Genomic DNA, 17938 nt, shown 5'->3' with positions numbered 1-17938 from the left:
CCACTATCTGCATGATTATTTAAAACAGAGTAATTGGTTTCCATTTATATTGAGTGTTTGGATTTCTTTCTGTTTCCACTTTTATCTCCCTTCTTATTCTTACTGATGCAGTCTTAGTTCTGAAAGGATAACCTCAGAGAATCATTACTCCCTCCCATATGCTTTTCACCCCAATTTCCTCTTATTGCCAAAATCATTGTTGCCTGGTGTGCTGATGTACCCCTCTATCTGTGAAGCTAAGCACCCCCACATCCACTTCTTGTTTTCCTATTTCTCACATAAAAGTAGCATCCCACAGGCTCACCTCACACCTGTTCTCATACAGTAACTTTAGAAATAACCCTGACAAGAGGTCCATGACAGGCCGCAGAGACCATCCTTATTCTTTCCCTACAGCAGCATCAGAATGTCACATGTATCATCCAGCTGACCATGGCTAAATATTTAGGTGATATCAGGCACTTTGAAATCACAAGTGTAATGAATGACCTTATGCATAAGCATTTTGTACTGTGACATGTGGATTGTGTGGATCGTCAGGATAAGACACCAGAATGTTGGTTTGTTGGAGGTTGGTCTTGCGCACTGTGTATTCAGATGCTGATTTCTGTGCATGCATGAGATCTGGCATGGATGTGGGCATTGTTATGAATATTGAAGAATCTCCTGCATCAATGTGGCATAAAGAATGTTCCTCTGTTATCTCTGATTGGTTTATAAAAAGCTGAATAGCCAATGACTGGGCAGAGGAGGTAGGAAGGCTGGACTTCCAATCCCAGCCAGGGGACCCAGGGGGAAGAGTCAGGGAGAATGAGTTCATCATGAAGTAGGCAAGGATCTAGGAGAAGAAGGGTCATGAGGCAGGTGGAGGGAGAAGGAAGAGGAGGAGGAGGAGGAGGAGGACGAGGACGAGGACGAGGATGAGGAGAAGCAGGAGGTTGCCAAGGGAGTTCTCCAAGAGCACAGACAACTACAGCAGAGTGAGCCAATGAGAGACTGAATGCAACTAACTTGGGCATGTGGCTGGGAAGTAGCTAGGTAGCATAGAGGGATAGGAATATCTGCTCAGTTATTATGCTTGTTGAATAAATGTAAGTCACCGTCTCAATTATTTGGAGCTAGCCAGGTTAGAAAAAACTGCTATCTTTAAATTTCATCCTATACTGATTGATGTGTTAAAGGACAAAGGCATGTATCCTCAAATAGACACCAGGGCAAGAATTTACTGTGCCTGTGCTCATTTTGTTTACTGCTCTATCCAGCTTCTAGGTCAGAACTTGGCACACAGTAGGCATGACCATTTGCTGGAATGAATGGAGAGTGTGCCCAGTTTTCTGTCTCTACACGATTGTACTCCATAACGTAGGCACATAGTTTGCCAACCTCCCACATGGCCACAGCAAACCATGTCTCACCTTCTCGATTTCCTTTGATGGCACACCCCTCAGCCTGGCATAGAGGTAAAGATGTTCTCGGCCTGTGAGCAGGTCATCAATCGCATCAAATTGAGGACAGTAGCCCATGTTTTGATGGACATCAGAAATATTAGTTAAAATGCTGCAAGAAGAAAGAGCAACTAGTGAGCTTCCTTGATAGAGGGGGTGACCAGAGAGCAGGGGTCGGAGAGCCTTTGGTCATGGGGCAAGACCTTCTTCTCCATTTTTAGAAACACACAGTCACCCTCCAGAAGCCAAAAAACAAAGGCAACTTTCTCTTTGTCAGCTTTCCTTGGTCTGATGAGAACAAGGATTGGCCCACAAATGGCTGATGCTGATGAGATCCTCCTGAAGTCCCTTAGATGAGGACCTCCACTGGGAGAATCTCAACCCAGAGAAAGGTTGTGTCAACCTAGAAGTTCTTAACCTGGGACCCAGAGGCTGCAGTACAGATGTACTCCAGGGCCCAGTAAGTCCCTCAAAGCTTTGTAAGCTGTCAGGAGGGAGTGAAAGGGAGGGTGTGGAGTATTCTTACAGAGGAAGAAAGTGCAGGGCTCATCAGTTGCTCAGAGTCTAAAGCCCAAAGAGATGAAGAACCATTGACTTAGTGCTTTCCAGAACTTTCTAGGAATTCATGCTAAAAGCACACTTACAACCATTACATTTTAGTTTGTTTTTTTCCCAGTGTATCTATGTCTTTTGTATTGTTGAATCAGATTCAGGCAGAAGGGAGTCCTCCTTCTCTGCATAGATCTTTCTGGGTCTCAGAATTATACTGGCATATGACATTGGATGGCTTTCCACATGCTCGGACAAGGCCTGTGTGGGACACCCTACAACAGGAAGGGCAGAACACTCACCTCTTGCCTGCTATAGTAGCATCCCCTGATGTCACTGTGGTGTCCCCAGTAAGCATCTTGAATGTGGTGGTTTTGCCTGCACCATTCACTCCCAGGAGGCCAAAGCACTGGGAGAAAACAGAGAACAGGTGTTGCCCTAGTGAGCAAGGACATCTTCATTGCCAGCCCCCAGGCCAGTGTGAGAGCTGGGAGACTTGTCTTATACCTGGCTGCCATTACTGAGATTATTGGTCATGTGTGGCTACCAATGCAAAACACATCTAATCCTAACCAGCATGTAATTGTGTAACACACTGGCTTTGAATGCTTAGAAGAAGAACAACAAAGAAAAATGAAAAATATCTTAGTAATGTTTTTGTACTGGCTGCATTTGTGTGTCAATTTGACACAAGCTGGAGTTATCACAGAAAAAGAGCCTCCCTTGAGGAAATGCCTCCATGAGACCCAGCTGTAGGGCATTTTCTCAATTAGTGATCGAGGATGGAAGGTCCATTGTGGGTGGTGCCATCTCTGGGCTGGTAGTCTTGGGTTTTATAAGAAAGCAAGATGACCAAGCTAGAGAAAGCAAGCCAGAAATAGCATCCCTCCATGCCCTCTGCATCAGCTCCTGCTTCCTGACCTGCTAGAGTTCCAGTCCTGACTTCCTTTTGTGATGAACAGCAATGTGGAAGTATAAGCTGAATAAACCCTTTCCTCCCCAACTTACTTCTTGGTCATGATGCTTTGTGCAGGAATAGAAACCCTAACTAGGACAGTTTTATACTAACTACACCTCAAAATTATGTTTTAGATATATTGTGTAAAATAAAAATAGTAAACTTAATGCCTCCCTCACCATATCTACTAGAAAGTTTGACTTTCATTAGATTTCTACTGTCCAGCTCTGCTTAGGGGGAGAAGATTCGTGGTGGAGGGCTAATTTTTCTCAAGAGCTATTTCATGTTAGTCAGTACGGTACCCACCTCTCCAGGGCGGACTCCGACACATAACCGATCTACTGCTGGACTGGAAGAGCCTGAGTAAACCTGTAAAATTCAAAGAGACTGGGCTGAAGACCAGGACAAGGGTAGAGCAGTGAGTGAGTAAGCTCCCTCCTGACAGGATAGAGCAGAGGGGTGAGAGCAAAAGGCAGCACAGAATGGTTTAGAAGAAAACCACAAACACTACAAGGCCACACATTAACACAGCATTGGGAGAGGAGCCATGGTACGGAGAGGTGTGGAGGGTGAACCATGCCATGAACAAACAGAACAGAGAGCAGATGCCAGTGCTCAGTTAGAGAACCTCTTCTGGAGGCCCCACGATGAACAGCAGGGACAACGTCATGGGAAATAGGTGCTCCCAGGAGGCAAGTGACAATACAGAGATGGCATGGGGTTGTAGGGGACAGGATGATGGTCCTGTGCCACCTGTGTGCTCGGCCTGCAATGCCAAGAAAATACTGCCCATACCCACTCCTCACCTTGGTTAGTTCGTTTAGCTTTAAGATGTCAGTTTTATTTCCCCCACTCATGACTCTTTGTCTTTCTTCAGCCACATCATCATCTTCATCAAAAATGGGCTCTCTAGCAGGCTCTGCGATCCTAGAGGAAGGGGCATGGGCAGGATTGTGCTGGGCATGCGGTAACCGTCACACTGTCCTTCTCGCCCAACTGTCCTTCCCATCCCCCCACTTTTACTCCTCTGGACTTTTCCCCTCTAGGTCTAGTCTAAAAGTGGTTCCTGTCAGGAGGGGCACTAGAAAGGAAGGTCAAGCATTTCTGTTGAAATCTCCTCTGTGCTGCCATCCTGTCTCTTCACGCCTGACCTTGTCCCTGGACCTCTCTGAGCCTTGTCTTCTTCGACCACATGAAGAAGAGAGAAGGCTCTCTCGGGGTTGTGTGAAGATGACGTCTGAATGATGCCTGGCACAGAGGAAAGACTCAGGAGCCAACGTTATATTATTAAAACCGTTGCTCTACGGCAAGTGAAATGTAGGTGAGTTACCAACCTCTCCTCTTCCTCCAGCCTTCCTTACCAACGCAATGTCAAGATAGCTTTGACATCTTACCAACACATGCTCCCCAATCTTTCTTGGGCTGAGCTGTAGGTTCCAAGTCTAACCTATCCGAGCTTCTCTGTCCTGCAGAGAGGTCCCATATACCTTTGCCATCTGTACTTTTTTTTTTAAGCTCCATCAACCGCTGGCACCTCCCCTGGTCTCCACCTCATGCAGGCCATTCCCACCCGCTGGCCTCAGCATGTTCTCTTGCTCCTTCCCTCCCAACAGAATCTTTCCCATCCTTAAAGGCACAGATCCTTCTCTGAAAATCTTTCTGACTACCTACGTCTAGAATGTCCAACCTTTTGGCACGGATACATGACATCATCATCTACAAGTGTGTTATGCTGTATTCATAGCTATCCGTAGGCTGTAAGTTAGACGTGCTCAACCCAGGGCTCCAGACTTTCCTTTTCCCTTACTGACCTCATCTGACCAATCACTAAGTCTTATCTTAAGTCCTTTCTACTCATTTTCTCTATCACCTCCCAATGCCTCCATCTATATCCAGGTCACTGATGTCTCTGCATATCATCACGGACTCCTATCTCACATCCCAGCATGGCGAGGTCATGTCACCACCATGGGTAAGATACTCCGGGGATTTCATGTTGCTCTTAGGTTCCAAGTCATCAAGATGAAGAGCGTTTCCTGACCCAACACTGTGCCCTCTGCACTCATCCCGAACCACTTCATCTTCCCGTTCCATAGTTCCCTGGAAGTCCTTCCATTCCATATACCAGTCTTCCTCACTGGGGTTGCCATATTTTTGTACAGGCCACATTTGGCACAGCCATATCTAATGGGCACAGCAAAAATCATAAAGCCAGCGCAGCTGCTTGACAAAGATCAGCAAAGCTGAGCCGAGCGATGTGGTCGCTGTCCTGCCTCGCTGTCATGGCATCTTCCACTTTACACCATGATCTCAATGCGTTGCATGTGGGCGGGGCTTTTAATATTTGTACAGCTTGGGATATTGGATTGATGAAAACTATCTTATTAATCATTTACACCTCCTCCCAGGAGTACTGTTGCTAAGCTTCCCTGGGAAACTCCTGAGCATATTATCCCTCCCATCCTTAGTGAGAAATCCTTATCTGACCTTATTTGAAGGTCTTTCTTACATCCTAAAGATTATGACTCAAAGACGCCAGAGATCCCCTTATGAGGCTCTGACTCGGAGATACTTTTGGAACATCTGTCTCTGTACTTAGGAACAAGATAATCAGAACAAAGTAAACTTTAAAAGGTAAACAAGATTTGGTGGGCTAGAGCTTTTGGCAGTAGATGAGGTTAAAAGCCTCTGACTATACACTCAGGCAATTATGTGCCATTTAAGATTGGGGTACGTGTATGGTATGCCCCTTGAGGAAAAGATACAGCAACAAAGTTAGATTGCCTGGAGTTACCGCTGTCCTACACAGGGGCTTATACTGATGGACAGAGAATAGTGAGGATAACTGATAAAAGAATAAAATATTGAGACCTCCCCTTCTTAGAAAAGTTAGCTCATGCAGGGCTATTGTGGTGTCGTATAGCCAAGGAATAAAAGAATACCAAGGTTAGACATGTAAATAAATTCTACAAAAATATAAAATATAAAATTGTATTATGACAGAAAGTGGATAATGACTGTGGTAGCTCTGGCTTGAAGATTTTTATTGGGCCTAATGACAATTAACTCTCTGACCATTAAGAGTTAGTAATACAGTTCTCGGGACATGACAATCTGTCCAGGCTGGCTTGGAGAATTTCTGTCTAGTGCCCTTGAAAATGCAATATTCTTAAATATTGGGTTATAGGGTTAGTGAGGAAAAATGATTGTAAAAGATAACTCTGTTCTGTCACTGATTATCAATGATGACTAGACTTGTGACCAAGAGGAAGTTAAAACACATGTCCAGAGACAAAAACGATATGGTCTATGTTTTGGAACAAAATGAACCTATCCATGCCTACTGAGTTCTGTATAAATAAAGAAGCACTCTGACTGCTATCTAGTCAGGTTTCAAGCTCCTCCAGCCCTACCTGACTCACTCCTCCCTAGAGGACTCCTTATCTCCACTGTGGGACCTCGCCATTGCGAGGGGTGGGGGGGGGCTGCCTCCCAGCACTTGCCTTCTACCAAAGGCATCCTTTCTTCCTCCACTTCTCTCTTTGCTTGTTAATTACCCGCATGGGTGTGGTTGCTGGATGTCTGGAAGCAGAGCCTTTCTGATGCTCTTTATGACCTAATCATAGCAGTATCAGTGTCTAAAGCTAATGTGTTAGCTTTGGTAATCAACTCTCCCTTCCTCTTCACGTCTAAACCCTATGGGCAACATAGCAAAGAGCTGAGAGGCCTACAGATAACCTCTCACGGTCTGACCCCTTAACCAGAAGCACTGCTGTCTGTTTTACTCCACGTGTATGGATTTGTTTTCCTTCTAAGTCTTCTCAACCCTGTGATTAGGGAAGTGGGTCATTTATAATGCGCTGTTTATTTACAAATGATCAGACAGTACCCTGAGAGGTGGAAAGGCTAAGAAACAGATCGTCACAAAAGTCTCTTAGGCCTGGGTAAGTGCAGCACAGTGCCCCGGGTGTGGCCTTCTGAAGAGGGTGCACTCCAGAAAGGGAGATCAGGTCAGCAGGAGGAAGGCAGTCTGGGAAGGGCCTGGGGAAGTGGGACTGAACAGGAGCTTAAACTCGCTGAACTGACCTTTGAGATGTCCTGGTAATGCCAGGGTTAGTGGCTATCTAGATTCAGGCATGGAGGTTGAACTGCCTGTTTTCCCTTTTCCGTGGGCCCCTGGCTGCCCTCACCCGGCACAAGACCCTAATGTTACTCTTTGTCTCCCTTCCCGGCCGTCACTCCATCATGATCTGCAGCTTTATCATCTAGTTTAAGATAAGTATGTAGTAATTACACAAGAAAGTTAAATATCGGTAATTTAAATGAAACCATTGTATTTCTCCAAGTTTGAAGTGAGGACTTGTCTCTGGCTCAAACGGGCCTGTTTTAACCCATCTCTCCCTGTTGTGTGCAGAACAAACTGGGCCTTGAGAATGATGAGAACAAAAAAAAACAGACTGCAGTTTCCGAGAACCATGCTGAGGTGAAGCCCAGGGTTAGAAACACTAAGCATTGCAGTAAGCAACGGCGACATACCACCGGGTGAGGAAAAAGTGGTGTTGGATGAGCAGGGTTAGAAGGAAGTACACCACTCCTTCTATTGCCATAGCAACCAGGTTCTTCCCAATCAAGTCCCACTGGAATGGGTCTGCAGAGTACTCCTCACCTGAGAGTAGAAGCAACAGGACATCAGCAAGAAAAAAGTCTGCACCAGGCTGTCAGGCTCACTCATGAAGACCCGACTGTGACCCATGTGCCCAGGCCTTATGTGAGAGGCTAAATGAGACCCCAAGTCAACCTCCCTGGGTCAGAATACAGAAAGGTAAAGTCCTGTGCTTGGCCCCACCTGAGACTCTTTGCCGAAGAAACAGGGCTTACCCTAATCCCTTCTAGGTGGTTGGTCTAGCATGATGCCTGACCTGCATATAGGTACGTGCCCTCCCAGCCTCTAGGCTGCAGGTCTGACATCTGAACCCTCGTTGTGACTTTCCCAGCATGAATGGATCCATGGTTATGACCCACAGACCTAGAATGCTACCCACCAAACTGGGCATAGACGTCTGTCACAGCTTGGCTCAGTGCCAGGTCGATGAGGCCCCTGCCCAGGCAGAAGTGGGGGAAGACAATGAGCAGCTTCCTCAACATGGCATTGAACCTGAGCAGTGTCTGAGAAAGAGAAGTGAGGCTGTTAGGAGTGTGGAGGCTGAGGCCACCTGTCCCCTCGTGAGCAGGTAGACTCTGGTGGCTTCACAGAGCAAGGCCAGGCAGTCTGGTCTTCTGGTGGGACCCAGTGCAGATGTATGACCACCTTCTAAACTGTGAAGAACTAGTGAGAAAAGGAAAATCTAGGGGCATAGACCCCCCAGGAAGCTGGAATGCTGTTAGTACAGTCATAGCGTGGCAGAGCCAGAGCATAGCATAGCATAGCACAGCACAGCACAGCATAGCACAACACAGCACAGCATAGCATAGCACAGCACAGCATATACACAGCACAGCACAGCACAGCACAGCATAGCCATAGCATAGCATAGCCATAGCATAACATAGCCATAGTATAGCACAGCACAGCATAGCATAGCACAGCACAGCATATACACAACACAGCACAGCACAGCACAGCACAGCACAGCATAGCATAGCACAGCACAGCACAGCCATAGCATAGCATAGCCATAGTATAGCACAGCACAGCATAGCATAGCACAGCACAGCATAGCATAGCACAGCACAGCATAGCCATAGCATAGCCATAGCATAGCCATAGCCATAGCATAGCCATAGCATAGCCATAGCACAGCACAGCATAGCATAGCACAGCACAGCATAGCCATAGCATAGCACAGCACAGCACAGCCATAGCATAGCATAGCATAGCATAGCCATAGCATAGCACAGCACAGCACAGCCATAGCATAGCATAGCATAGCCATAGCATAGCACAGACATAGCATAGCATAACATAGCACAGCCATAGCATAGCATAACATAGCATAGCATAGCATAGCCATAGCATAGCCATAGCATAGCACAACACAGCATAGCATAGCACATCACAACATAGCCATAGCATAACATCCATAGCCATAGCATAGCACAGCACAGCATAGCCATAGCATAGCACAGCACAGCATAGCATAGCACAGCACAGCATAGCCATAGCATAGCATAGCCATAGCATAGCATAGCCATAGCATAGCTTAGCATATCCATAGCATAGCATATCCATATCCATAGCATAGCATAGCATAGCATAGCATAGCATAGCATAGCCATAGCATATCCATAGCCATAGTATAACATAGTATAGCCATAGCATAGCACAGCACAGCACAGCACAGCACAGCACAGCACAGCACAGCACAGCACAGCATAGAATACATAACATAGCAGGACTCAGGGACAGTCATCAAAAGTAAGAACAGCCAGCCCCGTAGTCACTTACTCCCCTCTTTTTAAAGGCTTCGGTCTGGCATCTCCTTCTAGACGAAGGAGCAGAGGGTGTAGACAAGGCAAGTGGACCTAATATTTTGTAAAACAGAGTCATTCAGCACCAGGGTTTCCTAATCTGTCCTCAGGATTTCTTTGGGAGCAGGACAGTACGTACCAGTATGTTATCATTTATGTATGAAAAAAAGTTGGAGAAGAATATATATTTGTTTGTATGTCTTCAGAAAACGTTACAAACTGGAATAGAGTGGAGTCTCGAGAAGAGAGATGGGTGACCCAAAATGGGTAGGGAGCTTTTTCATTCTTACATCTTCTTGTTTCTTTTACATTTTGAAGTCACTTGAATGGCACAATCTGTTAGTATGTGATTCTTATATGAAATCACCCAACTATGTCATTGTGTGTGTGTGTGTGTGTGTGTGTGTGTGTGTGTGTGCATGTATGTGCATGCTTTCTACCTTTATTCTAAAAAGTTAGAATCATGGGTGCACCTATGTAATTTTAAGGAGAGGCTTACAAAGTCATGGCACTCACAGCATATAAATCAAGACTCGAGAGTAGGGAGTAGTGCCCAGGGAGGGTGGGGGAGAGAGCCCTGCTCACCCTGGCATGTGCATCTGCATACACAGTGTTCTCCATGGCTCTGGGGACTGCTACATCAGCTTGAACATCCCACTAACTAAACCAAGAAGCCAAGAAGGTTCTGCTCACCCGGTTATTCTCAAATAATTCCAGGACAAAGGTGATGGCGCTGCTGTTGATGCCGATGAACAGGTTAGCACAAGACAAAGCCACATAGGCTGTGCTGGGGACTTCAAACAGGAAGGATGCTGGATACATCATAGGGATGACTGCCCACCTGTGTGAGACGACACAGCTCAGAGGGAGAGAGTTCCAGGTTCCATCCCATCAATCATACCTCTCAATATGAGGGGACATGTTTGGACTGGCCAGGGTCCCAGGGAAGGAGAGAAGACACTCCATTCCTTGATCTCTGTGCCATATCTTCCAAACAAATTTATGATACCTGCCCTAAACCATATCATGATTTTTATGAGGGGCGAATGAGGCAGGAGCTTTGTGTGAACTTCTTGAGCTATACAGGCCAGAGGCTACCCACAGTAATGCTCTCTCTCCTCTAGGTAAAGCAGAACAGAATGTCCCAAGCTCATCTTCACAGTTCATTTCATGGTTCTCCGTCAAGCTGGCTTCTTGAGTCCATTCTCAAGAGAGATAAATGGAGACCAGTGTTCTAGGACAGAGACCATTGTTTTGGTTAAACCTCCCTCTCTACAATGATACAGGGCCAGGCATCATTCCTCCCTTTACTGTAGGTGAGGAAGGGTCTGTGGCCCAGATAAATGCATTCTTTGCCAAAGTTAAACCTATAACAAATGGTAGGCCTGGGATACAAAGCTGCATGCTGTGCTCCATAAATTGATTGGATTCAGTCGCTGCGTTTTCTTCTAGCCTGACTTAGGAGTAGTGTTGTGGCTTGGAATCTTCCTGTACGCGGATAACGCTTGGCCAGCATAGAGGGAGACACTACACTGGGCAGCTATTGCCCACAGAGGAAATAGAAATCAGAACTGGGGACTGAGTCCCAGAGTTTGGTCAAGGTCACAGTTATCATGTCTCTTCATCCCTAACTGGACTAGGACTCAGGCAGATTTCTGATTAGCTACCACAGAAGCCTCTTGGGCTGGAGGCTAGCCCTGCACATGCTACCACTACAAGACAGCCCAAGGTTGCTGTCAGAAAATAACACCTCCTCCCCTGGCCCAGACGGCTTACCCATACAGCATGAGCAGAGCGACAAGTGCAGGAAGGTTGTCTGTGGATGTGTAGGCCTTCTTTTGAAATCCAATGAAGATGCCCACCACCAGTCCCGCACTCACAGCATAATTCATCTTGAAGAGAGGAGACAGTAAGACACTGGACCTCTATGACCTGGGGACCAGTCTCCTCCAACTCTTATGGGCTTGGATTGAGTCTACTAGTCTAAATAGATTTGGTTAACAGATGCAGAGGTAAGACATAGGTCAAGCTGGTCACAGCTCTCCTACAATCTCATTTTTAACCCCTGTTCAAAGCCTTCCAATCTGTATCTTTGGGAAGGATGTATATGAGCTTCTCTCTGATCTCTTATTCTCTTACTAACTGGTTGTAAAGTCCTGATGGTTATTCTTTCTAAACATGTCTCCAGAATTTAGAAAAACTTAAAATATAGCTATTATCTCTGAGGAGCTCACATGGGTGGGGACAACTCTTTCAAACAATGCAGTTCTGAAGGCATTAGGCTTGGAGAGATGGCGGCATGGTAAGATTAGGTCTCCACCAGGGTGAAAGCCTGATGAGGAGGGCACTGAGGGTACCTGGAGTGGGTGCCAGAGGCCCTGTTGAGATGGACAAGCATACAGAATAGCAGCCTGCAGCTCCACTTGGCTTGGGCTATACACACAACCATTTCCAAATACTTGTTACCAACTTAAGATTCTGGCTTACATCAAGTTGCATGCATACCCATCTTAAACAATGGAAATAGGTTGCTCCTCTTAGCAACCCTCTGGCATGCCCTATTTGAATCCCAGTACTTCCTGGAATACTGTCTTGGAATTATAGATTATGGATCTATAGTGAGTACCCTAGACTGGCTAGGGTGCATGTACAATAGAGCAAAACTGTATCCTCAAATGAACTTTCAGGGGAAATTCCCCATTTACCATCTTATGCCTATGTACAAACTGGGCATACATAGGATTAAAATCAAGAGGGGCACACATATTAAGCAAAGATTTATACAATCCTAGTTCATCAAACAGAAACTTTGGGCTGGTGAGATGGCTCAGTGATTAAGAGCATTGACTGCTCTTCCAAAGGTCTTGAGTTCAAATCCCAGTAACCACATGGTGGTTCACAACCATCCGTAATGAGATCTGATGCCCTCTTCTGGGGTGTCTGAAGACAGCTACAGTGTACTTACATATAATAAATAAATCTTTAAAAAAAAAAAAACAGAAACTTCTGCATTCCACCTGTGAGCAAGCAAGGTCTTCCTCCTCTTGAGCCCCAAGAAATAACTGGGGCTCCTAATGACCTCACTCATTTGGCCTTCTGCCAATCTTGACAGTGTATTTCTAATCTATTCTATTGCATACTTCTAATAAAATTTCTTTGCTACTTTGCAGTCAATAATTTTTTTTTTTTTTTTGAGACAGGGTTTCTCTGTATAGCCCTGGCTGTCCTGGAGCTCACTTTGTAGACCAGGCTGGCCTCGAACTCAGAAATCCGCCTGCCTCTGCCTCCCAAGTGCTAGGATTAAAGGCGTGCGCCACCACCACCCGGCTAATACTTTTTTAATATTTGCTCATTTTTAGTTTACATGCATGGGTGTTTTTGCCTAAAAGCATTCCTTTGCACTAAATGCGTACAGTTTGCTAACAAACAAGAACAGGGCATCAGATCCTCTAGAATTGAGTTACAGATGGTTGTTAGCCACCATGTGGGTACAGAGAACTGAACTTAGGACCCCTGCAAGAGCAGCAAGCACTCTTAACCACTGGGCCCTCTCTCTATCCCCTGTGTAGGCTTCTATTTCATACTTTTTTTTTTAAAGATTTTTATTTATTTATCATATGTAAGTATACTATTGCTGTCTTCAGACACACCGGAAGAGGGCATCAGATCTCATTACAGATGGCTGTGAGCCACCATGTGGTTGCTGGGATTTGAACTCAGGACCTTTGGAAGAGCAGTCAGTGCTCTTAACTGCTGAGCCATCTCGCCAACCCTTCTATTTCATTCTTAAATAAGGAGCCAAGAACCTGAGAGCACCCATTCCAGACTCTGACCCATAACACTATGGGGTGTTATGGGGTGGAGAAGTATCTGCATAGGAAGCTGGTCCACATGGGACACAGCTGAAGCAGGAAGAGGAGAGGGCTATTCCTACAGAAAGGGAACCAGGGCAGAGATGAAGCACTTACTACAGATATATATATATATATATATATATATATATATATATATATATATATATATATATATCACTCAGGTAAACAATTGAGGGTGGTAATGTCTTAGATGGAGCCAATTTCTTACTTGGAGAAGAGAATTCTGAACATAGAAAGTCAGAAAGCTAGCATGAACTCTTTGGCAGTAGACTTGAGTTAGAGGTGAGGACCGCAGTTAGTGACTAGAGAGAGAACACTGTGTCAACATGTGCATGTCTGCAAATGTCTTCTCTGGCTCTGTCTACTTGGCCTGCAATCAGTGCTCTCTTGGTGACAATGAACAAGTCTGGTGCTCAGACCTCAGTTTATAAAAGCTACTTCCTACTGCAGTGCACAGCAACCCCTTAGGAAAATATCTGGCTCCAGGGGAGTTGCAGCCTGAACTGGGGTCTCTAGCACAACCAGAGGCAGTGAGGTACTCCAGGAAAATAGCCACAAGTCAATAGGGCATGAAGGGTAGCTTGAAGGAGTGCCTACTGACCACATTGTTGATTGTCTCTGTATTAAACTAAATACCAGTTGTATCATATTATAGTCCACTAGTTAACAAGAGCTATGACTGCATATATGCATACATAACTAATGAACAAAGGGTAAGTTTGCTAACAAACCAGTTATTTGTGCCATCTTCAAAGTACCACTTAAAGTTCTCAGTAGTAACAAAGGAGTAAAGAATAATTCTTCCGCTTCCGAACCTGCTGCCAAGGACTCCCAGCCTCAGTCTGGTCGTGAGGAACCTCAGGTAACCCCAGATAACTCCCCTGTCATCTCCCAGTGTCAAGGTCATGTGTGTCAAGGGGAGGAGCAAGAACTGTTTCGGGTTAAAGGAGACAAAGAAACAGCATGAGCTAGTGCAAGGCACTGGTATGGAGGTGTGCTCGTTTGTAAAAGTACACACCCGAGGGGTGTGTGTGTGTGTCCATGTGTGTGTGAGAAAGAGAGACAAAGAGGACGCAGACAGACAGACAGACAGACAGACACACGCACACAAAACACCTTTCAACCTCTTTCTCCTGGCTAGCAGCCTAGAGACTGCAGGATGCCTGGAATTGTATAAAAGGCATCAAGCAGCAGGAGTTGGCAGCCTTGCTCAAAAAGTTTGGAAAATGCAAAGTTCTTACTTGGGGGGACACAGTCAAGCTGGACAAACATAAGAGTTCACCCTCAGGCGGGAGAGATGGCTCAGCGGGTAAGAGCACTGACTGCTCTTCCAGAGGTCCTGAGTTCAATTCCCAGCAACCACATGGTGACTCACAACCATCTGTAATGGGATCCGATGCCCTCTTCTGATGTCTGAGGACAGCTACAGTGTACTCACATATATAAAATAAATAAATCTTAAAAAAAAAAAGTTTAAAAAAAAAAAAGAGTTCACCCTCTGTGGTAAGAAGGAGGAGGAGGTCTCCACAGCAGCTGCTTCCCCAGAGCAGCGCCCATACACCTGAGATAATGCTGAAGCTTCCCCAGAGCAGCGCCCATACACCTGAGATAATGCTGAAGCTGGCTCTTTGACCAAGATCTCCAAAGGATGTCATAGACATGGCATCAGGCCCTGCCATTTCAGCAGAGTCTCTAAGAATGTGTCTTCCAAGCCCTAAAGGGACTGAAAATCATGGAAAAGAACTAAGGACAAGGTGACACCCCCGGGATGGAGAGGTCTGGACAGAATTACAGGACTGATAGCAGCTGCCAAGAAGCATTAGAACAAAGAGTCAATAAATTGTTTCATTCTGAGAGAGAGAGAGAGAGAGAGAGAGAGAGAGAGAGAGAGAGAGAGAGGAAGGAAGGAAAAAAAGAAAGAAGAGAGAAAGGAAGGAAGGAAGAAGGGAGGGAAGGAAGGAAGGAAGGAAGGAAGGAAGGAAGGAAGGAAGGAAGGAAGGAAGAAAATAAAGAAAGGGAGGGAGGAAGGAAAGAAGGAAGGAAGGAACTTTCAGCTAACTCAGAAGGCTTCAAACCATACTTGCTACTTCTGTGGGTCTACACTGTTTCAACAGATGACACATAAAAGACAGGAATTTACAGGGACACAGGCGTGCTGAATGTATGATCCAAACAGCTAATTGTTAGTTCTACAATGACTCCCTGGAGTGCAGTGTCTTTTTGCGGCTGACTAATGAGAGTAATGAGTACCTTCATTCTAGACCACAGAGCTCGGGTGTCACAATGACCCCATCACAGCCAGCTATAAACCTCAAGAGTGGCAGAAAGCCTGCTGATCCAGTAGCCAACACCTTCCTCTGTAATGAGTTCTGATGTCCTCTTCTGGTGTGCTACAGTGTGCTCACATAAATAAAATAAATATATCTTTTAAAAAAAAAGACAAAACAAAAAGACTCAAAGATCTATTATTCAAGACAACAAGAAAAGATGGGTTGGTGTTCTAATGACCCTGTCACATGATTAAGTAGACTCTTAACAGTTCCTTTTGATCCTGTGGCCTGTAATAAAGCATATAGCATTTTAATCTCTCTCTGGCCCCACCAACCTTGATTGTTGTCTGCTGTTGATCTGATGATTTCTTTTTTTAACTTTTCCCTAACATGGTAACTGATGTAATACAGTGAAGATCTGGTCACTTAAAACAATTATTGTGAGAGAATATGTGCACGATATGTGTGTATGGGTACACACACCGCAGACACATACGTGTGCGGAGGCAGAGAACACTTTTTTGGAGCACTTCTCTTCCTCTGCCTTTACATGGCTTCCATGGATTGAACTCGGGTCATAAAGCTTGGATTCCAAAGCACCTTTACCTGCCAAGCCATCTCACCCCAGAAAAACTATGGTACTTTGTTTAACGGTACTTTGTTACTGTAACAAAGTAACCAGAAAGACCTGGTTACTTTAAAGAAGTAAAATAAGGTTTCTGGGCAGTGTTCCCAGATTCAGCAAATTAAAATATGGAATACCCAATTAAATTTGAATTTCTGATAAACAACCAATAACTTTTAGTATAAATATTCTACCATGTAATAGTGGCAGTGGGATATACTCAATATTTACACAATGAGTTGTTCATTGTTTATCCTGAGATTCAGAGCTGGTGGTTAGTCTATATTTACCTGGCGACCCTATCACACGGGAGTTCTACCTTCCCCTTTGAGGTTTGGGGTGGGGAGGTTAAGATAGGACCTAAGAAGGGAATGTGGGATATTCAGTATTACCTGCTCAAATCCATGCAACTGACAGAAAGATCTACTCAGTGGCTATTACTGTGTTCAGTGGTCTTCTCGAGGGTTTGTTCCCAATTGGCTTTTTAAGATGTCAAGAGATAGCAGCTACAAGACCTTGGTAACGTGAAATCCCTCCCTGCCCAGTCCCCTTCCTGGGCCTTCGGAGGTTAGGGAAGGCCTGGTACTCACAATATCCCAGAGGAAGTTGGTCAGCCAGTAGGTGGTGGGGCTCACACCACTGATAAACTGCAAATGCTTAGCTTTTGTCACTCTCTCCTGGATCAAGTAAAGGACAAAGCTGGCTGGAACAAAGGACATGGCGAAAATCACACAGATGGCAACCACTGCGTCCACAGAAGTAGTCAGTCTGCAGCAGGACCAGAGATAGGGAAGGTCAGAAAGCCAGAGCAGGTACGTAATAGACTCTGGGGAGTACTTATCCAACACCACACTGTGTGCTTAAACCCTGAAGCTTATCATTCCACAGAACTGCCTTATTCAAGGCTAAGTACATGGTTGTATGGGTTGCTTTTTTTTTTTTTTTTTTTTTTTTGATTCATGAGTATATTCTAGATAATCTTTCTTTTCATTACATTTCTACTTATATATTATGGTATACATAAATGAACATCTGCAGCAGTTCTAAGTTCTTCTTAGCTCTGAATTTTTCTACAGACTCCCAGTTTCCTGCTGGCCCAGACAGGCTTAGGTTCTATGAAATCCCATGCCTGGGGAAAAGCTCACGTGAATCTCGAGGGATATGAGGCTAGAGTTATATAAGACTGGTCTCTGGAACCACACAGAAGGCATTTGGCTCGGGAGCAGGTAGACACTGAATCCTGCCTGAACCCCAGGAGGTTCCCCTAGCTTCCCAGAAGTTTGCCCTTTCAAAATGTTTCTCCTAGGTTCTCCTCTATGGGCCTCCAATAGAGCCAGGGGTTTTAACACGGCCAAGATCAATGTTCTTCCTGCCTGAAAGCTGAGACAAACGAGCTCAATCTTGAGGAAAGCAAACAGCTCCAAAGTATGGGTATCCGAGGGAAATTTCCAGAATCTAGAACTACACCAGGGTAATAAAGGAGCCTTAGGGAACCCTCCAGGTCCTGGCATGTTCTTTGTGTACTGGCAGGGAGGTTACTAGGGTAATTTCGGAGGAACTTGTTATCAAGGGCCCAAAATGAATGGCCATAAAGTGTAAGTTTACTTTCCAAATAAATGGAGAGAGGAAAGAACGGCCATGCAATTTGGTCCAAGAAGCATTTGAAAACGGTGCATTAATATGCTCCCAATTAAACATTACATCCAGCCCTGCACCTCACAACACTAAGAAGAAAAAGAAAAAAAAAA

General features: G+C 45.2%; 1 protein-coding gene and 1 long non-coding RNA gene across 2 annotated transcripts in view; one reads left to right on the top strand and one right to left on the bottom strand.

The window, feature by feature from the left end:
- Nucleotides 1-17938, bottom strand: part of Abca4 (ATP binding cassette subfamily A member 4) — a 141613-nt gene that overhangs the window by 13054 nt on the left and 110621 nt on the right. Inside the window, exons 36-44 of the mRNA XM_031375329.1 lie at nt 16781-16958; nt 11197-11312; nt 10114-10261; nt 7995-8118; nt 7489-7618; nt 3759-3879; nt 3259-3321; nt 2297-2403; nt 1416-1557 (exon numbers count right to left, since the gene is read on the bottom strand). Coding sequence (XP_031231189.1) covers nt 1416-1557; nt 2297-2403; nt 3259-3321; nt 3759-3879; nt 7489-7618; nt 7995-8118; nt 10114-10261; nt 11197-11312; nt 16781-16958 — 1129 coding nt within the window. The remainder of the gene's footprint in view (nt 1-1415; nt 1558-2296; nt 2404-3258; nt 3322-3758; nt 3880-7488; nt 7619-7994; nt 8119-10113; nt 10262-11196; nt 11313-16780; nt 16959-17938) is intronic.
- Nucleotides 6639-10439, top strand: LOC116093713. Its single transcript, XR_004119808.1, has 4 exons — nt 6639-6896; nt 7367-7774; nt 9627-9687; nt 10138-10439. It is a non-coding gene; the product is annotated as an uncharacterized LOC116093713 (long non-coding RNA).

Source organism: Mastomys coucha, unplaced genomic scaffold (assembly GCF_008632895.1).
Source record: "Mastomys coucha isolate ucsf_1 unplaced genomic scaffold, UCSF_Mcou_1 pScaffold16, whole genome shotgun sequence".
NCBI lineage: Eukaryota > Metazoa > Chordata > Mammalia > Rodentia > Muridae > Mastomys > Mastomys coucha.
Note: the sequence above shows the minus strand (reverse complement) of the source record. Positions and strands in the feature narration are given on the sequence as shown.